This window comes from Eutrema salsugineum, unplaced genomic scaffold (genome assembly GCF_000478725.1).
Source record: "Eutrema salsugineum unplaced genomic scaffold, Eutsalg1_0 scaffold_5, whole genome shotgun sequence".
Classification (NCBI taxonomy): Eukaryota; Viridiplantae; Streptophyta; class Magnoliopsida; order Brassicales; family Brassicaceae; genus Eutrema; species Eutrema salsugineum.
This window is the reverse complement of record NW_006256612.1, coordinates 5,871,696-5,894,904: the sequence shown is the minus strand read 5'-3', so window position 1 is coordinate 5,894,904 and position 23,209 is coordinate 5,871,696. Positions and strand designations below refer to the sequence as shown.

General features: G+C 39.2%; 5 protein-coding genes across 6 annotated transcripts; 3 read left to right on the top strand and 2 right to left on the bottom strand.

The window, feature by feature from the left end:
• Positions 1–6,712: 6,712 nt before the first annotated feature.
• On the bottom strand, positions 6,713–7,702 carry LOC112083998. The gene has a single exon (XM_024152234.1). The coding sequence runs from the start codon at positions 7,700–7,702 to the stop codon at positions 6,713–6,715; it is 990 nt and encodes a 329-aa protein (XP_024008002.1).
• Positions 7,703–8,719: 1,017 nt separating this feature from the next.
• On the top strand, positions 8,720–14,981 carry LOC18992338. Of its 2 annotated transcripts, none has more exons than XM_006415726.2 (9): positions 8,720–9,015; positions 9,423–9,493; positions 9,661–10,527; positions 10,649–10,739; positions 10,927–11,637; positions 11,825–14,050; positions 14,153–14,198; positions 14,305–14,450; positions 14,547–14,981. In XM_006415726.2, the coding sequence occupies exons 1-9, from the start codon at positions 8,946–8,948 to the stop codon at positions 14,840–14,842; spliced, it is 4,524 nt and encodes a 1,507-aa protein (XP_006415789.1). In that variant the 5' UTR covers positions 8,720–8,945; the 3' UTR covers positions 14,843–14,981. The 2 variants fall into 2 exon arrangements, with proteins under 2 accessions (XP_006415789.1, XP_006415790.1); XM_006415727.2 differs by having other exon boundaries at positions 11,810–14,050.
• A 135-nt stretch (positions 14,982–15,116) lies between these two features.
• Positions 15,117–16,729, top strand: LOC18992337 (ATPase WRNIP1). Its single transcript, XM_006415725.2, has one exon. The coding sequence runs from the start codon at positions 15,152–15,154 to the stop codon at positions 16,688–16,690; it is 1,539 nt and encodes a 512-aa protein (XP_006415788.1). The 5' UTR covers positions 15,117–15,151; the 3' UTR covers positions 16,691–16,729.
• An 87-nt stretch (positions 16,730–16,816) lies between these two features.
• On the bottom strand, positions 16,817–20,320 carry LOC18992336 (glucose-6-phosphate 1-dehydrogenase 3, chloroplastic). Its single transcript, XM_006415724.2, has 10 exons — positions 19,960–20,320; positions 19,533–19,747; positions 19,309–19,403; positions 19,030–19,144; positions 18,696–18,901; positions 18,456–18,605; positions 18,239–18,359; positions 17,931–18,160; positions 17,639–17,839; positions 16,817–17,271 (listed from the first exon to the last, which is right to left on the bottom strand). Exons 1-10 carry the CDS (start codon positions 20,168–20,170, stop codon positions 17,031–17,033), a joined length of 1,785 nt encoding a protein of 594 aa, XP_006415787.1. The 5' UTR covers positions 20,171–20,320; the 3' UTR covers positions 16,817–17,030.
• A 1,446-nt stretch (positions 20,321–21,766) lies between these two features.
• Positions 21,767–22,785, top strand: LOC18992335. The gene has a single exon (XM_006415723.2). The coding sequence runs from the start codon at positions 21,882–21,884 to the stop codon at positions 22,590–22,592; it is 711 nt and encodes a 236-aa protein (XP_006415786.1). The 5' UTR covers positions 21,767–21,881; the 3' UTR covers positions 22,593–22,785.
• The last annotated feature ends 424 nt before the right edge of the window (positions 22,786–23,209 follow it).

The window sequence follows — 23,209 nt, the reverse complement described above, 5'->3', positions numbered from 1 at the left end:
TCTGAAGACTCAGATAATGAATACTCAATAAACGAAATAGGAAATTCAAGTGATTCATCCAGTGAATCACAAGAGTTATCCGATAATTTATGCAATTGTAAAATTATCAATGTTATAACCAAAGAAGATGATAAACAATTTTTACTAGAAATAATAGATAAAATTGATGACCCAAATACTAAACGAGAATATTTAATAAAATTAAAAGATATAATAAACCGAGAGAATACTAGAGAATCTCCGCAACCTTTTAGTTTATACAAAATATTCGAAAAATATCCAACTCAGAGTTTGTTTAAACAAGTATCTACGGGAGAATTACAAAATGAAATTAAACAAATAAAGTCACAAATTAAACATTTACAAGATATTGTAAATGATCAAGACATTAAGCAATTACAAATAAATGCAAGATTATCTCTGATAGAATCAAAGAATAACAATAATACTCAAGCATCCTCAAATAGACAAAACTTAGAAATTAATGAAGAACAAGATTCCGAAGATTATATTCAAATAATCAATAAAATCAATTATCAAAAATGGTATACAAATATTACTTTACATATAGGAAATGACTTTAAATTAAACATAATAGCCTTAATGGATACTGGTGCAGATTATAACTGTATCCGTGAAGGAGTTATCCCAACAAAATACTATGAAAAAACTACTGAAAGATTAAGCGGTGCTAATGGTAGTAATTTAAAAGTTCAATATAAACTACCATGCGCAAAAATATGTAATCAAAGTTATTGTTTTAAAAATCAATTCATTTTAGTCAAAAATTTATCACAAGAAGTAATATTAGGAACTCCATTTTTTACTCAAATATATCCCTTTAAAGTAACAGAACAAGGAATATCAACCAAGGTAGTAGGAACAAAATTATTATTCAATTTCCTATCGCCTATGAAGACTAAAGAAATTTTTAATCTTCAACAAAACACAATAAATAAAACGATCAATTTAATAAAAAGTAAGCAAACCCATATCCAACATTTACAGGAAGAAATAACCTATAAAAAAATAGAAGAACAACTTAATACTCAATATGTAAAAGATAAAATAAAAACTATAGAAAACAATTTGCTAAATCAAATTTGTTCCGAATTACCAAATGCATTTTGGGAAAGGAAACAGCATAATGTTGAACTTCCCTATATACAAGACTTCAACGAGAAAAATATACCAACTAAAGCACGACCTATTCAAATGAATAAAGAATTATTAGAAACTTGTAAACAAGAAATAAACGATCTATTAAAAAAGAAATTAATCAGGCCATCCAAATCCCCTTGGAGTTGTTCGGCCTTTTATGTTAATAATCAAGCTGAGAAAGAACGTGGAGTACCACGATTAGTTATTAATTATAAACCATTAAACAATGTATTACAATGGATTAGATATCCCATACCAAATAAAAGAGATTTACTCAAACGATTATATAATGCAAAGGTATATTCAAAATTTGATATGAAAAGTGGATTTTGGCAAATCCAAGTAGCAGAAAAGGATAAATATAAAACTGCATTTACAGTACCATTCGGACATTACGAATGGAATGTAATGCCATTCGGCCTTAAAAACGCACCATCTGAATTTCAACATATAATGAATGATATATTCAATCAATACTCAAAATTCACTATCGTCTATATTGATGATGTACTCGTCTACTCAACATCTATAGACCAACACTTTAGCCATTTAAACACATTCTTAAATATAATTAAAAAACATGGCTTGGTAGTATCAGCCAAAAAGATGTCATTATTCCAAACTAAAATAAGGTTTTTAGGTCATAATATATATCAAGGAACTATCATCCCTATTTCAAGATCGATAGAATTCGCAGCTAAATTTCCAGATGAATTAAAAGAAAAAACTCAATTACAAAGGTTTTTAGGGTGTCTGAACTATGTTTCAGACTTTCTTCCTAATCTTAGAAAAACTATTCAACCGTTATACCAACGATTACAAAAAAATCCAAAACCATGGACTAGTCAACACACTAAATTAGTTCAACAAATTAAACAGAAGGTTAAAACTCTTCCGTGCCTTACTATACCAAATCCTGAAGCATCTATGATTGTTGAAACGGATGCATCAGAAATTGGCTATGGTGGCATTTTAAAGCAAAAAATTTCAGAAAATACTCAAGAAACAATAGTAAGATTCCACTCTGGTGTCTGGATAGGACCGCAGAGAAATTACTCCACAGTTAAAAAGGAAGTTCTTTCAATTGTTAATTGTATATCCAAATTCCAAGATGATTTAATCAATAAAAAATTCTTATTACGAGTTGACTGTAAGTCAGCTAAAGAAATATTAAAAAAAGATGTAAAAAACTTAGTATCAAAACAAATATTTGCCAGATGGCAAGCTATCTTATCTGTATTCGTTTTTGATATTCAACATATTAAAGGAGAAAATAATTCTTTATCGGATTTTCTAACAAGAGAATATTTACAGGGTAAAACAACAGATATTCAAGATAAACAAAATGACGGATAAAAAGCAGAAGAAACCGATGAGCGCATCGGATTATATCAAGCATATGCCACACCTCCAGGGCAAGCCCCTGACTACTCAAAACCAGTATTCAGCTTTAGCAGAATTTCCACCTCTATCTTATTCCAAGGCCGTAATCTCACAGTCAGGCCAATCCTCAAACACTAATCAACCACCTTTTCAAAAAGCCAGTTATCATCTCAAATCCTACAACCAACACTTAAACACAACCCACTATACCAAAGAAATCACCCTTAAAGAACTATATTCTTACACCAACCACCTCTTTTACGATAATGCCCTGTATCCAACAGATAACGTAACCAAAAACCGTACCTTTTATGAGTATATTCTGGTAGACTCTAAATCTATCGAAGTTACTCATTACCCAGATCCAAAAAACCCTAACCATATCTCCTATTCAACCTGTAAAATACTCCGCGTTGCATCTATGCAACAGCTTGGTATTCTCAACCTCCATACCTCAAAAAACTTTTCTCAGCCTGGATTTGTTCTCCCCGGCTATACCTACGTTGACTATATGCAAGCCTTTTTTCGTGTTCTCTACTTACGACCCTATGACCATTCCTGGTTCTTATCCTTTGACCAGCGGTTCAATAAACACGTACCAGGTTGGTTCAAAGAATGGTGGCACTGGTTTGGACCCATTGACCAAATCTATCCACCAGAAATAATCAAGACTTCTTATCCATTCTACACCAAACACCTACCCAACACCAATCCCATTGGACCTCTAAACAAAATTTACTTCCATACAGACATGGGAATTCCATGGATCTGTTCATGGCATTTCAACCTTGTCCTAGCCCTACCTAATATGCCATACTTCTTAGTCAAAGAATTTCGTGTCAAGTGGTGGGACAAATATAACATCGAAAGATGTTCCCTAACTAATATCAAGAAATTATTTGACGCAAATAAACAAGACCACCTTTTAATCAAATCCGTCTCCCGCTCTATTCCACTCTTAACCCCATCACAAATAGCCAACATTCCTCCTTATCATCCACCAACCCAAATCAAACAAGAACCACCAAGCCCAGCTAAAAACAAAAAACCATCAAGCCCTACCCATTCATCCTCCTCATCCCAAAAATCCAAATCAAAAAAATCCAAACTTCACGCTATGAAGGAAACCCTCAAGGCACTTAGCCAAGAAATGATGAATATATCGTCCGACGACGATAGTGTTCACGGTCAAGAACCCGCCGAAAATACTGAAGATCTATTTGGCGGACCATTAAGTCAAGACCCTTTTGATTTGTAAAAAAAAAAAAAAAAAAAAAAAAAAAAAATCTCAAATTTTACGACTCACTGGCAAGGTAGATGTTCCCGGCTGCAAGTCCTGAGTGTAGGCCGTAAGACCGATGGTAAATCTCCTTTGTGCGTTTTCAAAAAAAAAAAAAAAAAAAAAAAAAAAAAAAAAAACCCAATAGCATTGTATAGTTTTAAATTTACCTTTAATAATGTATATTCTGGTAGACTCTGTATATTATTTTAAGCTTTATGTGTATTCCGGCTATATGCTACACCAGTTAACATCAAAATAAAATACATAGTATATCTCTGTAAAATCGAAGAATAAATCAAGACACAGGAAATATGACGCAAGCATGACGTAAGCAAAGATGTAAGCAATAACGCAAGCAAGACGTAAGCAAGGACGTAAGCAATGACGCAAGCAATGACGTAATCAAAACTGTCGGCACCGTTAGATGAACGACACATGTCACAAGAGTGTCGGCACCATCTGATGAGCTCCACGTATCAAGACTCTATACACAATCTTCTCCTATAAATATGCCCTCAAAACAAAGGAGAAGGACACGAGCAAAATTCAGATTTTCTCTCTCTCGAAAAAAGCTCTCCCTTCTCTCTAAAAATTGTAAAAGCTTTTTTAGTTTTAAGTTTTAAATTTATCTTTGTAATTTAAATCTCTAATCTTTGTATTTCGATTTCAAAAAATAAAAATTTACTATTCAAAAGTTACTGTTCAAAAGTTACTGTTCACATAGTAATTAACGCAAATTAGTATTTGTAAACCGTTTTATAAATTTTAAAATAGGTATTAAACTGGATCATCATTTTCATTTTCAATTTCTTTAGATACCGAAAAGGAGAAAATTTCATTTGTATCATTTATCTCGCTTCTAGCCCATAATGTCCCACTTTGGGCGAAGTTAATGGAAATCTCATACTTTTCAGTATCATGTTCGTTTTCGAGACGAACTTCTTTAATTGGTTCTTCTGGAACCTCTTCATGTATGTCTTCAGGACATATATCTTTATATGGTTCTTTTATAACCTTTTCACCAATGTCTTCAAGACATTTTTCTTTATTCGGTTCTTCTAGAACCTTGTCTCCCAATTTCTTTTTCTTTCGAGGATTTTTATCCTTCGAGCCCATCAGCCTCTCGCGATTTAACTGAACCCGCGGTTCATTTGCTTTATTCCCATCAATAACTAGTTCCGGAACATTTATTTTTGATGGAGCATTAGCAGCAGGGATATATGATTTTGTCACTCTTCTCGTATCTGTGAACGCATCAGGTAACTGGTTTGCCAATCTTTGTAAATGTATGATTTTCTGAACTTCCATTTCGCATTGATGGGTAGGGGGATCGAGATAAGCCAAAGTTTGTGTACACCATGTGATATCTTTTGGTGATTCTCTTAATCCTCCCCCCAACGCTGGGAATTCATATTCATCAAAGTGGCAATCGGCAAAACGTGCCGTAAACATATCTCCAGTTACTGGTTCAAGATATCTAATTATACTTGGTGACGTATAGCCGATATATATTCCCAATCTCCTTTGTGGCCCCATATTTGTTCTTTGCAGCGGGGCTATTGGGACATAGACCGCACATCCAAATATACGGAGATGGGATACATTTAGCTCTTTGCCAGATGTTAACTGTATTGGAAAATATTCATTATATGCACTTGGTCTCATCTGGACCAATGCCCCAGCATGCAATATAGCATGTCCCCATACAGTAATTGGGAGTTTTGTTCTCAATATTAACGGTTTTGCTATCAGTTGCAACCGTTTTATTAAAGACTCAGCCATGCCATTATGTGTATGAACGTGTGGAACCGGATGTTCAACATCGATTCCTAATGACATACAATAGTCATTAAAGGCTGCTGAAGTGAATTCACCAGTGTTGTCTAGCCTGACTTTCTTTATGGCATAATCAGGGAATTGCGCTCTCAACCTGATTATTTGGGCAATGAATTTTGCGAAAGCCATATTTCTTGTGGTTAATAAACACACATGTGACCATCTGGTAGATGCGTCAATTAATACCATAAAATATCTAAATGGCCCACACGGTGGGTGAATCGGCCCACATATATCACCATGTATTCTCTCTAAGAATACAGGAGATTCATTCCCAACTTTGGCTGGCGAGGGCCTACTATGAGTTTTCCTTGAGAACATGTCTGACATGAAAACTCTCCCGATTGAAAAATCTTTTGGTTTTTCAATGGGTGGCCATTCGAATTTTGCACAATCCTTCGCATCATGACTGATCCAGGATGGCCAAGTCTTTCATGCCATACTCTAAATGTACTAGTAAACCATGGGTTTACTGTAACATAGGATTCAGTCATATTTATTTTTGTGCAATTTAACCCAGAGGACATCATTGGTAATTCTTCCAATACGTGTTTCCTCTCAGATATAATGCAAAGATATTCAATGCCATTCTTATTTGTACTTGCTATATGATATCCATTTCCTCGGATATCTTTAAAACTTAGCAAGTTTATACTGGATTCGGGGGAATATAATGCATCATTTATTTCAAACTTTGTCCCCTTTGGCATTGAAAAATTAGCTCTTCCGGAGCCAATTATAATATTTGCATTACCAGATATGGTACCCACGCTTCCGGCGGAGTCCTTTATTTTGAGACAGGAGAAATACTTTTTATCTTTAAGTATAGTATGTGTCGTAGCACTATCGGCTAGACATGTACCTCCATCCTGAATCTCAAACGATGTCATAGTCTGAATCACAATATGCAAGAAAATGCATTAATAAATCAAAGCATGATTTTAAAAGTTATTTATATTAAGGAAAACCTTGTCTTGTTAACAAAAACATATTACATTTTTATTTAAAATTACATAGGGTTTTTCTTGTCTTCTTCAAGAAGACTTTACATTACATCGATCTTAATCGCTTTGTTTCCGTTGATTCTTCAGGATCAACAAGGAAATCAGCGATATCAAGATGAGTATAATCATTGATGCTATCAAAGGAAGGTCCAGCTTCATCAGAGATGAAATTGGTTTCAAAATTCTTTCCTTTATCCTTTTCTTTGGCATCTTGTGATGCTCGGTACAGATCGGCTAAATGTCTTGGTGTACGACATGTTTTTGCCCAATGATTTTTCATGCCGCATCTGTAACAAGCAGTTTTCTTTTGCTTTCCTGCTTCCCGACCAACATCATTTTGTCTTCCTCGTCCACGACCTCGTCCGCGACCACGGTAACGGTTTCGACCGCGCCCGCGTCCACGTTCGGTTCTATTATTTTGACTGGATGACGCAACATTCGCTTCTGGGAATGGCGATGATCCAGTTGGACGAGTTTGATAGTTCAACATCACGAGCTGATTATTTTGTTCAGCTACAAGGAGGACTTGCATCAACTCCGAGTAAGTGGTGTAACCTTTTGCCCGGTATTGTTGTTGCAGGATTACATTTCCAGGATGAAATGTTTGGAGAGTTTTTTCGATCATGTCGAAATCACTTACCTCCTGTCCACATAACATCATCCTGGAAGTAATTCCGAACATAGCGGAATTATATTCACCAACACTTTTGTAATCCTGAAACCGGAGGTTTAACCACTCATGTTTGGCTTTTGGTAAGATCACATATTTCTGGTGATCAAACATATCTTTAAGAGATTGCCAAAGATCTGCAGGATTTTCTTTCGTGATGTATTCTTCTTTTAAGCTATTATCGATGTGGTGGAGCAAAAATATCATGGCTTTCGCCTTTTTCTCATCTGATGTCGTTTCCGACTTATTGATGGTATCGAGAAGCCCGTTTCCTCTTAGATGCATTTTTGCACCTACTGCCCATGACATATAATTTTTTCCAGACACATCAAGGGCAGGGATTTCGAGCTTCGCCAAATTCGACATTATAACTGTATATAATTTTATCAAAAAGTTCAGTTAAAAATTTGTTTTTCGAGAAAAACGTGATAAAAAAAATAATTCTCACACATAATAAAAATATGAAATTTAAAATAATAAAGGAGGCAGAACCTTCCATATAATTTGAGGAGGCAGAGCCTACCATAATTTTTGAGGAGGCATAGCCTACCATATAATTTTGAGGAGGCAGAGCCTTCTACTCCATAAACATAATATCAAGGAGGAGGTTTAACCTTCTACTCCATATATATGATCTGAAGAGACATAGTCTACCATATGATCATATGATCGTGAAGGCATAGCCTATCTTAACGATCGGTTTGGGAAAGACAGAGCCTATCATCCCGTAAACTTAAAAAAAATAGCATATAAATTTAAATTAACGGTTCGGGGAAGGCAGAACCTATCATCCCGAAATAATACATAAACTTGAAATAAACATAAATTTAAATTTTACCTCTTTAGGTATAAGAGCGGATCAAGAGACGCTCGTGCTGATAACGTGATATAAACTATATGATATATATGTGAGAATATATATGTTTATATATAAGTTATATATATGTATAAAAGATGAGCGATGTTTTATAGTGGAAAGATAGAAAGAGAGGTGAATGGTCAAAGAAGAAAGTGGAAGGATGATTTTATATTCTCATAAGTTGGTTCATTACAAAAGAGGCTGAGCATCTATTTATAATAGAACAGAGGCGGTTAAACTATGTCGGTAAAACTTTGCTGTAATATTTTATTACAAGATGGATAAGCATAAACTATATTTTAACAATAACATGAAATATATGTATTTTACAAAGTCAATACGGAGGGAGTATTAATGTTGGTTTTAACTTTGTAATTTTGATTTCCAAAATAAAAGATGCTAGGAACTTGCAAGATTCAATAAATACCATTACAATATCAAAAAATTACCATTAATAAAAAATGATACTAATAAAAAAAAAACCCTGAGCGACGTCGGATCGGTGTTGACTACGCAAGGCCTCCTTAGCCTTTCCTTTATCGCCCTTTCACTCAGTCTTGTTTGTTTCTTTCTCTCTCTCTCGATCTCGCCGCGAAAGCTTTCTCTTCCAAACGCAAATCCAAAACCAGCGATAAGCTCTCCGCCAAATCTCCCCAAAACCCTCTCTCCTCTACTTTTCTTCTTCTACTTCTTCTATTCGTTCATCTCCTTCTCTCACGTATCCTCGAAGTTGGTTGTTTCAATCCTGCAATGGCCGAAGCAAGGAAGCTCGATCTGCCTGACGATCTGATCTTGTCCAAATCGTCTGATCACTTGAAAGGTACTTCCCTCTCTTAATCCTCGACTTTTTTTCCTTAGTTCCTGTTCTTTGAATTCCTTCCATTCTCGACCGATTTGAATGTCGACAATCGTCTGGTTTCCGGATCTGAATTCCCTAGGATGCGGCAGGCATGTTTAGATTTCAAATTTGACCTAATTTGTGCTGCTTAGGGTTCTACGATTTCAATCTATCTTTATCAACCTTGTTACGTCCAGATACATTAGCAACTTCATGTTTTTGTTTTTACTCCCAATTCCAGAGTTTGGGATCTGGAAACAAGAACCAATCACTTGTTCGTGCCTTTAACTCGGGCACTAAGGAGTGCTTGACTATGTATCTGTTTGGATTCTCTGATTTCCTTCACCTATCCAGTATCCACCACCTTATAATTGTTCTCTTTTCTGCAGAATTGGCGTCAGATAACAGCATTCCGTTGTCTCCGCAGTGGCTTTACACGAAATCAAGCGAGAGCAAGATGGTAATACCTTATCAAGGCCTAAACACTTTTCTTGTCTTCTCACCTTGATGTACTCTAACTTCTTATCCACAAAGTAACAAGTTGTTAGATGAGTCTTGCTGTTTCCCTGTGACATTTTACACTTTGTTCTCATGGTCAATTTCTGTGATGCGCTTGCTATGGTGTAGGATGTTCGATCTCCTACTCCAGTGCCCATGGGAAATCCAAGTGACCCAAATCTGAAGGATGCATGGCGCTTGGATGCACCAGAAGACAAAAAGGACTGGAAGAAAATCGTTCCTGAGAATGAAACAAGTCGCAGATGGCGTGAGGAGGAAAGAGAAACTGGTTTACTCAGTGCTAGGAAAGGGGATCGAAGAAAATCAGAACGTCGCATTGACAATGTCTCAAGCAGAGAAACCGGCGACAGTAAAACCTTTGCATCTTCTGATAGGTGGAATGATGTTAATTCTCGTGCTGCTGTACATGAAACTCGGCGCGACAACAAATGGTCATCTCGGTGGGGTCCTGAAGACAAAGATAAAGAAACTCGTTCTGAGAAGGTAGATAATAACAAGGACAAGGAAGAGCCTCACATGGAAAGTCAATCTGCGGTTGGCAGCGTCCGTGCAACTAGCGAACGGGACTCTGAACCTCGTGACAAATGGAGGCCACGTCATAGAATGGAACCCCAGTCTGGTGGGCCCAATTCTTATCGCGCTGCACCTGGGTTTGGACTTGATAAAGGACGAACCGAGGGCCCACATTTAGGTTTCACTGTGGGACGAGGAAGGGCGTCTGTAACTGGGAGGGGTTCTTCAACTACCTTAATTGGTGCTGGTGCGTTCTTAAGAAGTGAAGGTATCCCTGGTAAACAAAGCCCTGCAGCCTCTATGTACCAGTATCCAAGGGCTAAGTTGCTTGACTTGTATAGAAAACAGAAGCCTGATCCTTCCCTCGGTAGGGTGCCCATTGAGATGGAGGAAGTTGCCTCCATAACTCAAGTGGCTTTGATTGAACCTCTTGCTTTTATCGCACCTGATGCCGAAGAAGAGGTATGGTCCCTGCTAAGAACTTGCTTCCAGTGCCCTTTTCCATAAGTGTGCCATTAATATTTCTGTGTTTTAATTGAAATAGACTTTCCATGAGTTTGCTGACGGGTATCTTATCTATTAGGCATGCCTTAACGGCATATGGAAGGGAAGGATTACTAGTAGCGAAGTCGACACTTCATCTGGGGAAGAAATTCTAGGTGAAAACAATCTGGGTATGTTATTTTGTCTTTATTTGCTTGCCACTATCTTCTCTGATAGTGCTTCCCGTAGGTTCCTGATAGCAGTTAACTGGATTTTTCAATACCAGATTGTTTAGATAAGGTCCATGCTTATGAGTTTGCTGGCATTTTTTATGTCCATATATTCTGAACCATAGTCGAACACCTATTATTGTTGTAGGATTTCTTGGTAGTCATAATGATTATCCGGGGGGTGCTCCAAGCATCTCAAAATTGAATTCAGTGGCTTCTGAAAGTCATGGATCTGTTGGAGTTGGCTATCAAGTTTCTCATGGAAGTCCTGAAGCAGTTAGATCTGCTTTTACTAAATCCTCTGTGTTGGATGCAAGTGAACCCCTTGTTGCTGCTTTTGAGCAAGATTACATGGGCAAGCTGCAGCAACCAGATATTGAAGTGAATCACTCAGAAGGGGCTATGCTACCTGAGGAGTTTATGTTTATGTATATCGATCCTCAGGGAGTAATTCAGGGACCGTTCATTGGTTCTGACATTATTTCATGGTTTGAGCAAGGGTTTTTTGGGACAGACCTACAGGTTCGCTTAGCAAATGCTCCAGAAGGAACACCTTTTCAAGATCTAGGCAGGGTCATGTCATATTTGAAGACAGAAGATGTTCATGCCCATATCAGTAATGAAAAGATTGAGCTAGAAGGGACTTGTTCAAAAGCAAGTCCAGAAACTGGTTTATCAATTGCATCTGTAGCAGAATCTAATGGTTCATCCTCTATTACTGGCACCTCTCTTTCATTTTCAATGAATAACAACACCTCAGCTCAGGATAATTTTCAGAGAAAGTCTGAGTCCGAAGTTTATGTGAAACCACCACATGCTGAGGACCGAAGTTTCTTGAACTTTTCTGCTCAACATGAAGGTTTGTTATGCTGTTTACCTTTTCTTATGTGTGCATTTGTGTGGGCAAACATATTTCTTAGGATTTCATATTCTTGTGAATGCGAACACATTTCATTCCTTCAAGATCAGATTAATTTATTTTGTGTTCATCATAGCTAAAAAACTTTTTTTGTACCTTTTTTCTAAATCAGAGTTCTTATTCCCAGGAAGAGCTGGAGTTTCTGGTTATGCATCGATAACATCCTCTGCAAGTATGCGTGATGCTTCAATGGAGCGTTCTGGCCACTCTGCTGTTCCTGTTGAATCGACTGAACCTGCTACTCAAAATCAGAATGAGAATAAGCTGCACCCGTTTGGTGTATTGTGGTCTGAGCTAGAGAATAGTAGTACACCAGCTAACCAGTTACCAAACAGGTCTTATGATGCAATGGGGGAGCCTACTGATTCAATAAACAGTTGGCCCATTGATTCCCGGAAAAATACCCAAATTGACCCCAACATGTCCCTCGATGCTCTGACTGTTAACCGGCTGTCGCAGTTTGAACATGTTTCCAACCGCTTAAACATCAGGGATCAACTTCCATCAAATCAACAACACCAACAGCAATTCCAAAATTGGGATATGATGTCGCATTCAGTACATGGGCAGAAGTATCCTGATCAAACTCAGGATTTGGATAATTTATTAACCCTCCAGTTGCAGCAGCAGCAGAAGATTCAGTTGCAGCAGCAGCAGAAGATTCAGTTGCAACAGCAGCAGAAGATTCAGTTGCAACAGCAGCAGAAAAATCAGTTGCAACAGCTTCAGCTTGAACAAGAGTATCAATTACAGCAGAAGCTCTTACAGGAGCAACAACAGTCCCATGCTCGTCAATTACATTTTCAACAGATTCTACAAGGACAGACTCCTGATTCCAGGTATGGGCAGTCACACGACTTCCCTCGCTCCATCAATATTGATCAGATGTCGGTAGAGCAGCTAATGAATGAATTGCAGAAAAGTTCTGGCCATCAGTCACATGACTTCGCTCGATCCAACAATGTTGATCAGATGTTGTTTGAGCAGCAGCTAATGAATGAATTGCAGAGAAGTTCTGGCCATCCGTCACGAAATTTTGCACCATACATGGAGCAACTTGCCGCTGGAAATTTTGGGCAGTTGCCACATGAAGGCCATCAAAAGGAGCTACTTGAACAGCTACTTTCAACACAAATGCAATCTCAATATGGACAAATGCAACCTCAGTACGGACAAAAGCAATCTCAACATGAACAATTGCTATCTGAACCAATCCGGTCTTCAGAGTACCAGCTACTCCAGCAAGAGCAGCTCATGAAATTGGCAAATGGAGTGAGGCACAATCCACTATTGGAGGAACAGAGACATATTGACCCTCTATGGCCATCTGACTATAATGATCAGCTTTTAAGAACTCATTCTGGGATCCACCGTTCGCGCTCTTCTGCGGGATTTGGACCACTAGACTTTCACCAACAGCAGCAGAGGCCACCCTTTGAGGATCAGTTTGGTCAACTTGAGCGGAACCTTTCGTATCAGCAACAAGTTCGACAAGATTTATTCGAGCAGGGTCTTCCATTTGAGCGATCAGCATCCTTACCTGGAATGCTAAATCTGGATGCATTAAATGGTCTTGGACTCTCGCAAGGTATAGACTTGCGTGATGCTACTGCCCACATGCAGCATTCTGGCAGATTGGGAAATTCCACTCCGGGTTTCAATCAACAGAATCCCCGTATACCATTAGTTGAACCGCAGTTTGCACAATTGGAACCAACGAAAGAACGCTGGCCTGGAGCGGATACACAGCTACCTGGTGACTGGGCCGAATCTCAATTTCATAGATCAAATATTGATTCTGAACATCATAGAATGAGGTCAGAAATGAGGAGATTGGGCGAAGATTCCAATTCATGGATGGGAGATGGATCTACAGACGACAAGTCAAAGCAGCTTTTTATGGAGTTGCTCCACCAGAGACCCGGCCATCAATCTGCTGAGTCACCGAGCTTGAACCGTGGGCAACCCTATGACAGGATGGCTCCTTCAGGCCGTGGCCAAAACGCTTCATCTACTTTTGGGTCGCAGTCATTTTCTGATGAACAGGTAAACAGATTGCCAGGAGACGGGAACTATATGAGATCATTGCATCGTAGTAGTTCCTTGCATTCTGGAAGTATGGATGGTGGGCGGTCAACACAGAATGAAACTCATCAAGCGTTGAGTAATATGTTTGCTATGAATAAAGACGCGAATGACATCAAAACTTGGAACAATGTGCCGCCTAAAAATGAGGGAATGGGAAGGATGTCATTTGAAGTCAAAGACAGAATGGGCAAGCAATTAGAGTCCTTGGTTCAAGGGGAGCTTCCAGTTGTTACGCCTGCCCAACAGTCTTCTTTCGATATATCTGGTATGTATCTTCCACAGTAATTGTTACGCCTAAATCCAATTCTTGGTTTGGGTGGTGGACTTGTATTGTGAGGGCTGATCCCGATATACTCTCTTGCTGCAGACCCATACAGCGACAACTTAGTTGGAGAAGATAGAAGGAAGGATAGGTAAATTTGTATTCTGACGCTTAGCAACAGTAGATTAGACAAGTAAAAAGCACCCTCTCTATATATACATACTGTATGTTGATTAAATGTTTTCTTATGTTGGTAGGTTGGTAGTGGCATCACACGGGCAGGAATCAGTGATGTTAAAAAGGCCTCCGTCATCACATTCGTCATCGTCGCATGAGGGATTGCTCGAGCATATGTCCGACACAGCTAGCAGGACAGCCACTTCTTCGTATAGTGGAGTTGAAGGTATCTTTCTTATCATCTCAAGGATATATCCTTTTCTTTTTTGTACGCATCTGGTATCTATGAGACTTAGGAGGAGTTCTGTATGATATCGATCAGGAGGAGGTGGGAGACGGGAAGCAGGAGGAGCGGGGAACAAAGGGACGACGACGGCAGAGGCGTCTTCGTTCAGTGAGATGTTGAAAAAGAGTAGTGGAAGTAGCATGAGCATGAGCATGAGCATGAAGAAGGTGGCCGAGTCGTCATCGTTATCAGATGCAGCCAGCGAAGGAGGCAAAGGCGGAGGGAAGAAGAAAGGGAAGAAAGGGAGGCAGCTTGATCCAGCTCTCCTCGGTTTCAAAGTCGCTAGCAATCGCATTCTTATGGGCGAGATTCACCGCGCTGATGATTTCTAATCTCTCTCTCTTCTCTTCTCTTCTCTCTTTGTACAAAAATCTTCTTTTTACAGATAGCTTTTCATACTTCTTAGGCGTATAGAATATAGATAGATCTTTTTCAGACACATTTCTTACCTCACTATTAATAAATGATTTTTTAAAATTCTCTCCCTCTGCTTGAGAAATTGGTTGCAGTGTTATTCATCATGCCAATATCCTCGTCCTCTTCGTTGTTAAAAAAAGAGATGCAAAACAAAGTTTACTTTAAACTGCTAAAAAAGTAATGTGCTAACACAGCTTTGCTGTTTTCCACTGTACAAGTATAATATGGAGCAGCTAGTAAGCATGGGTTTCTCCAGTGATTTGGCCGCCGAAGCTTTAACGGCCACCGGCGGAGATTCCATCCAAAAAGCCACCGATTGGATTCTCTCCCACCACCGCTCTTCCCACCAAAGCAGCACCGCCACGTCGCAGCCCAAACTCGACCGCTTCCTCCGCCCCAATTCCAAAACCCTAACCTCCGTCGTCGGTGATGGTGATTCCAACAAGCGCCTCAAGCTATCACCATCCAGCCACCGCCAACACCAGCCGTTATCGGAGCGTATGCGTCCTCGCACTCTCGACGACGTTATAGGTCAAGACCATCTCCTCTCTCCGGCTTCTCTCCTCCGCTCCGCCGTCGACTCCAACCGCCTCCCTTCCATCATCTTCTGGGGTCCACCTGGCACCGGGAAGACCTCAATCGCCAAATCTCTCATCAATTCCTGCAAGGACCCGTCTCAGTATCGCTTCGTCTCCTTGTCTGCGGTCACTAGCGGTGTCAAGGATGTTAGAGACGCCGTCGAAACTGCCAAGAAGCTTAACCTAGAAGGTAAAAAGAGGACTGTGTTGTTTATGGATGAGGTTCATCGGTTCAACAAGTCGCAGCAAGATTCCTTCTTGCCTGTTATTGAAGATGGGAGCATTCTCTTCATTGGAGCCACCACTGAGAACCCTTCTTTCCATTTGATCACTCCTCTGCTCTCGCGTTGTAGAGTTCTTACTCTTAATCCCTTGAAACCCAATCATGTCGAGACCCTTCTTAGACGAGCTGTTGATGATTCCGATAGAGGACTCTCCAACAGCGTCGAGGTTGGCGATTCTGTCATCGAGTTCTTGGCCAACAGCTGCGATGGTGACGCACGAGTCGCGTTGAATGCTCTGGAAATCTCAGCTACCATGGCTACTGCTCGAGCCGGATCTGGTGTTGTTGCTGTGTCTCTTGATGATGCAAAGGAGGCTCTTCAGAGCAAACATCTGGCCTACGACAAGGCAGGGGAGCAGCATTACAACCTCATAAGTGCACTTCACAAGTCAATGCGAGGAGGAGATGCTAATGCTGCAATCTACTGGCTGGCTAGGATGCTCGAAGGTGGTGAAGAGCCGCTTTACATTGCGAGGAGGCTTATAAGGTTTGCAAGCGAGGACGTTGGGCTTGCCGACCCTTCAGCTCTTACCCAGGCTGTTGCGTGCTATCAAGCTTCGCATTTCTTGGGTATGCCTGAATGTAATGTAGTTCTTGCCCAGTGCACAGCTTACTTGGCACTGGCTCCTAAGTCCATTGCTGTTTACCGAGCAATAGAGAGCGCAAGGAAGGTGGTGAAGGACTCGGTTGGACAGAATGAAGGGGTGCCTCTACACCTGAGGAACGCTCCGACTAAGCTGATGAAGGAACTTGGCTATGGAAAAGAGTACATATATCCTCCTAATGACCCTTCTTCTGCGGCAGAGCAGACATATCTACCTTCGTCTCTTCTGCATTATAAGTTCCTCGAATGGCCAGAAGGTGCTTCAGGTGATCTCCAAGATCAAGAACACAGGCTCTAACTGCTAATGAATCATTTTACTTCAAGTCTTTGTAGAGGCTTTCTTTATTTTGTGGCTTTGTTTTTTACCATTTGCTGCTCTCAACTCAATATTAAATTTGAAAAAAAAATGGTGGGAACAAGAAGATTGTAGAAAGATGATAAACCCTTTCTTATTATTCAAGGTACAGAATCCAACATTTCTATCTAGGGCAACCTGTAAACGAAAGGAAACCCAAATGAATAAACGTTTCCGTGGTCCCCCGCCAAAACCAACGCAAGATTAATGAGAATTCTCAGACGTGAATCTATGAACAACAAAGGTATTGATTGATTGATTCTTCAAGTCTTTCACTGGTCTCTCAACTCAGGTCACCCCACTGGACTTTATGTCTTGCGGCAAGATAATGGGCACCAACAGGACCACGACTGCCGTAAGGATAGGATTCTGGGATTGTCTTCTTTTCTTCTATCTCTTTGAGCAATGGAGTGAAAAGCGCCCAAGCAGCGTCAAGTTCGTCGCTTCTTATGAACAACCTGCGTTCGCCTTCGATTGCATCCAGCAGAAGCCTCTCATATGCATCTGGGATTTCCTTCGAATACCTTCAACAGCAAAAAGAAGGGATATGAGACTATGTATGTAACAGGCAAAAGAAATAAGAACCACATATACTAAGAAAACCAAAAGCTCTTCACCAAAACGCTGAATATGTTAATAATCTTCCTAGCCGCTGGATCTCACAAAACCACTTAATGGAAGAATTGGCCAACCAGAATAGTAGTTAAAGTCCTAATTAATATATAATCACCTTGGTTGAACACTTACCTCACGGTTTGGATCAATTCTTTTCTGGATTTCAAACTATTCTAGTATTTTTATAAACTATAAAGTTTCTTGCTGAATGAAGACAGAAAAAGAAAAAAAGCATATCAACCCAGGATTCCTTTTTTCTTTCTTTCTCAAACTAACCTTGCTGAATAGAGAAGATTCAAGTTACTCTGATCTAATCTCATTCCTAAACCAGGGACCTTGTTGTTGATTTTCAAATAGATGCCTTCATCTGGCTGAACACGGATGACAAGCTCATTCGTGGTCCGATCAAGATTAGTACCAGAACTCCGGTTATATAAATTTCCAGGTACATGCCTGAACTGCACCCTTATTTCCGCACTGTAAACAATAAATATAAATATATTACATAAGGAAAAAGGCAAATCAGAGAAATTTACGGAAAAAAAAAAGTTCCAAAGTTTGGGGTTACCTTCGGGTGTGTAGAGCTTTCCCAGCTTTCATTAGAAAAGGAACACCGTCCCATCTAGCATTATCGATGAAGAGTGCAGCAGCTGCAAATGTTGGGGTCAAGCTATCTTTTGGCACAGTTTTATCATCGGTGTAGCCTGGATATGTGACTCCTCCTTTGTTTGTGCTCTTGTACTGTCCTATCACCACATCTTCAAGCTGTATTGGCCTCATCGAACGTAGAACCTTCACCTGAATCGATCCCGAGAGTTTTCAAAATACCAGTCTTAAAATCAAGCATATTATGTAAGAAAGAGAGCAATAGGAGACCTTTTCATTTCTGATGTCCTCTGCATCCAAACTAACAGGTGTTTCCATGGCGAAAAGAGCTAATATCTGAAGCAGATGATTCTGCATTATATCTCTTATTATTCCGTAATGGTCGAAGTACCTGAATTTTGAAGAAGAGAAGAAAAAGTGTCAAAATATAGGCTTCAACGCAGAATAGAAATTAAAAGTTAAGACATAGGACAAGAACATATGCTACCCTCCACGTCCTTCAGTGCCGAAATCCTCAGAAAATATGAGCTGCACGTTCTGTATATACTGCCTTGACCATAGAGGTTCAAATATAAGATTTGAGAATCGAAGAACCGACAGGTTCTCAACTAGCTCTTTTCCTAAGTAATGGTCTATCCTGTGAAAATCAACATTCCATATCAGCCAGGTAACCAAAAAACTCCATCATTATGACAAATTTTACAATAACAAGCACAATATCTCCTACCTAAATATTTGGTCTTCCTCGAGGTACTGCTTAAGGGACTTTGTTAAAGCAGCCGAGGTTTTGGAATCTCGGCCAAAAGGTTTCTCGACAATGACCCTAGTCCATCCATTGACAGATGAAGCAGATGAGCTTGCACATTTCACCGCGTCCACAAAGATATTTGGAGGTATTGAAAGATAGAAAAGTCGGTTCGAGAGTCTTCCACCCTGTAAATATTTATGTGATGGATAAGTACACATAGGAAATAGAAGTAGGACGACCAAAGTTCTCTAGCTTTTTACTAATTTTACGGAAATCATGAAGAAAGCAATTAGCAGAGGATAACATCAAATACCTCATGCTCCTTGAGCTTCTTGTCCAATGCAACAAAATGCTCCTGAGAATCATACTGACCTGTATGGTAAAAACATCTCTTAAGAAACTCTTCCATCTTTTCACCGCAGTTTTCCCTGAGATAACAGATGAAAGAATGCACACATTGAACAAATCATCGCTGACAAAGTACAAAACTGAAAAGAAACCTTCAAGGAACAATGTCTTGGTGGTTTTATCATCAGGAAAACTCCCAAAAAAATCCAAAAAGCAGAACTTTTACAAAGCTAGAACTAATCACCTCTTATCAATTCTACAAGTCAGTGTTTTGCTGACCATGTCTCTAAGTTCACCATCTGTCATCTTACTCCTTGCATAACCGTATATTGTGAAATGCTGCAACGAACAAAAAAAAGAAAATCAAAATGGTCAATCATGAGGGATCCTTGTCTGCAACAAGACAAAAATAGCTTACCAAATCGATCAATATAAGAATCATCAGAAAGAAAAGAAGATTTTTTTTACCTCAGGAAGACAGCCTTCATAGTAGAGTGCGAAAAGAGCTGGGAATATTTTCTTCTTGGCAAGATCACCAGAGGCTCCGACCACCGTGATACTAACTGTTGACTGGTGTTCGCTGCCATCAGACTCCGTTGTAACCTTGTCTGCTTCCTGTGACGGAATCGATAAAAGCCCGCCTTTCAGTTTCTCAGCCGAGCATGAAATCGTGGCTTCTGCGCCTAAACCAATTGTAAGCACATTAGATAAAATATTACCTGAAAATTGTCTTAAGTCGGAGACTAGTATATAACATCTATCTATAATCAAACAGAAATCAATCATGTATATGCAAAGCTTCAAGCTTTAAGTTATCCGCAAATCAAGGCACAAAGAAGAAGACAACCCAAATCGAGGAAAACTAAAGGGCACCCGAGAATCCAATCAAACTCACCATCTTGCACAACAACAGAACTCTGAACGGACTTCCTTTGCGATCTAACACAGAGCTCATCTAGATTTAGCCACTGAGGAGACGCGGAGAGGAAGGAGAGTGACCGGCGTGGGTCGCCGCCATTGACCAGCGAAGAATGATTCGACGAGAAAGGAGAGGAGGTGCGGGAGCAATAAGATAGGCGGGAGAGAGAGGAAGAAAACGATGGCATTCTCAGAATTGCTTTTAACACAAATTTATGAAGAAGATGCAAATCTCACTCACAATTGCGCTTAAGATGTGAGAGGGAAGAGAGAGTTTTAAGGGACAATTGTCGAAATTTTGAGCCTTTTGACGTCTCCCAAAGGTTAAGCCTTTGCCAAATCGGTGCATTTTGTGTTGGTATGGTTAAGCGAAAGGCTAATTGCGAAAACTGATTATTCAATTCAATGAAATCACAAGTGGACTTTGCTTTTTCTTCTTAAGGGTTTTATTATCCTGTTATATAAACCTAATGATCTTATGTGATTAGTTGATGATACAGCAATTTTCATGGATAAATAATATCTGCTTAGACCATTGTGAAATTTACTTGATCAATGTAATGGAAAGGATAATTATTCTTGTTTCATAAATCACGATATCATGTCTAACCAGTAACTAGAGGTTTAACAAAATAAACAATGATAGTTGTTATTTAGCAAAAAAAAACAAAAACAAAAACAATGATATTTGGAAGAATAGGATGAATGATTAAATACGAACCGATGAGAATGAATTTTTTGGCTACTGAGAAAGATAGATTTATTTCAACATAACACATGGATACTTAGCTGATCCAGAAAAACAAGCATTTATCGAAAAGTTTCGGGAGATTTTAGGTAACATTTTCAGCAAATCAACTTTAGAAAGGCACAGCTTCAAAATCTCTGAAGCTTTGCATATCCGCTCAGGTGTGCCTATAATAAATATGCGTCCAACCAAACGATAGCTTTTTTGATCATGATTAGCTGCGTCTAGCATATCTAGCGGATAGTGCACATTGTAGAAAGTTTCTTGACCAAATTAGGAGGTTCATTCTACAATTGGCTTAACCTAACCTCAAAGTCAGTATCCAGTCTATGAATCCGTTATCTTATAGGAGTACTCAATCTTATTCCGAAATATATGTAGTTCTTAGAGAAATAAATAACCCATTCCAAAACAAATGATCCATTTTTTCACTTGAGCCATTTGGCATTAACCAAAAAAAGAAAGGACAATTAGACCAATTCTAATATGTCGATGAGCAAACAATCCTCAAATGTCAACACTCCACTTCTTTAAAAAAAAAAAAAAAATACCGTCACCTTTGCTTGATGACGTCATTTTTAATATTATGTATCGTCAATTTTATACAACTTTTTGTATCCATTGATTTATTGGCTTCACGGAATGTGGTACATCTTTTTACCTCAATCACTCTATACCAAATTGTTGATGTTAAACTTTAGTCCCTCTCTAAAGTTTACCTTAATCCCTTTGAAAGAGGTTAAACTTTGTAGTTTTAGTTCTATCCATTTGGATGAGATGATTTAAGCTTCCAAACAAAAATGTATTATCAAAGTTTGGTCGCCAAAAGAAAACTATTAGGTCAAAGATTTGGAATTTTTTTATTATAGAGAAAAAAAAACTGAAAGCAAAAAAATTGTAAAAATACAAAATAATGAATAAAATAAGGGACGTGAGGCATACGCGCCTTAATTAACTGGAGTTTAGAATAAATAAACATGAAAAATACCATTTCCCTATATTACTCTACTCTGTTTCTTGCGAAAACCCATTTCACTAAAAAACGATAAAACGCAGCAAAAGAAAACTCTCTCTCTCCTCTCCTTCTCCTTCTCCTCTCTCTCTATCTAAAAAAGCTTCGCTGTTCATCGTTGTCCTCAGAATAATCAGCCATGAAAATAAAGAACAAAGGTAAAGTACACCCATCTCCTCCTCCTACTCCACAACCCTCTTCTTCCCATGGAGATGACTGTCTCTCTGTCCTGAGGCTCCTCCCCGCCGTGATTCTCGCTCTGGTCTCGTCTCTCTCCGCCGAAGATCGTGAAGTCCTTGCTTACTTAATCACCAGGTCACTCAAAACCACCACCGTCGTTTCCGCCGGAGGAATCAGCCCTTCTTCTGCTGACTCGAGGAAATCTAGCGATAAGAAGAGAAGTCATAAACCTCCCCTTTTTGATTGCGAATCTTTCGATTGCTACACCAGTTACTGGTCTCGATGGGATTCTTCTCCGAACCGTGAGCTCATCCACCAGATCATTGAAGCTTTCGAAGACCATCTGACCAGCGGCGAGAGCTCAGCTTCTTCCCGGAAATCAATCGGCAAAGGAAAGAAGAAAGATCGTCGCCGGGTCGTCGAACCCTCGGGTCGACCCGAAGAACCGATTGCTAAAATCGAAGAGCCCGTGGTGGGTTCCGATGAAGTCACGCCTGTGAAATCACCGGAACGATTGGCCGGTGAAACGGAGAAGGCGACGGAAATCGTGAGGTTGCCGGTGGCGGCGGCGACGACGACTGGGCACAAGGGTTTGGCGAGGAAGGTGTTACCGGACGTCTTGGGTCTATTCAATTCGCGTTTTTGGAGCCTTTTGAATCCGAACGCGTAAGGCATCTCGCTCAAAAAAGCTCCTTTTGTTGTTTTTCTTTGTGTTCTTTACAAAAATGCTGTTTTTGGAACTTAAAAACAAGCTTAAATGCTTTATTTTTAAAAACAATATAATTACTATATGATCACTCAACTTGTTATGTTGTATATTTTTTTTGTTGTTGTTGAAGAAAATGCAGGCATATTTTCTATTACTGTTCTTGTTGAGACTTATCTTTCATTTTCGTGAAAGTTTTGATTGGCTTTGAAACTGTGTTGTTTTCTTCAGTCTCTGCAATATCTTTTTCGGTTTTTCTCCATTTTGGGTTGGTGGTAAGACCCTCACTCTCTATGTTAAGTTACACAACATTTTTAGAAATTTCAATCTATTTTTGCTTAGGAACAAAGTTATAGGGATTATTAGGTAGGTTCATAGTTTCAGATGGTGGGCCAACAAATCTGTCTTTGTTTGATTAAGCAGTTCTCAAAGAGATAGTGTCTCATATAGATACTTTTAGCAACTAAAATTTGTAGTTTATATTCTTGTTTATACATTTCCCAGTTTCAGGTTATTAGATTGTATTTTCATATTTTGGGAAACCCTTTTCTGATCATGTTACCACTTTACTGGACTATTAC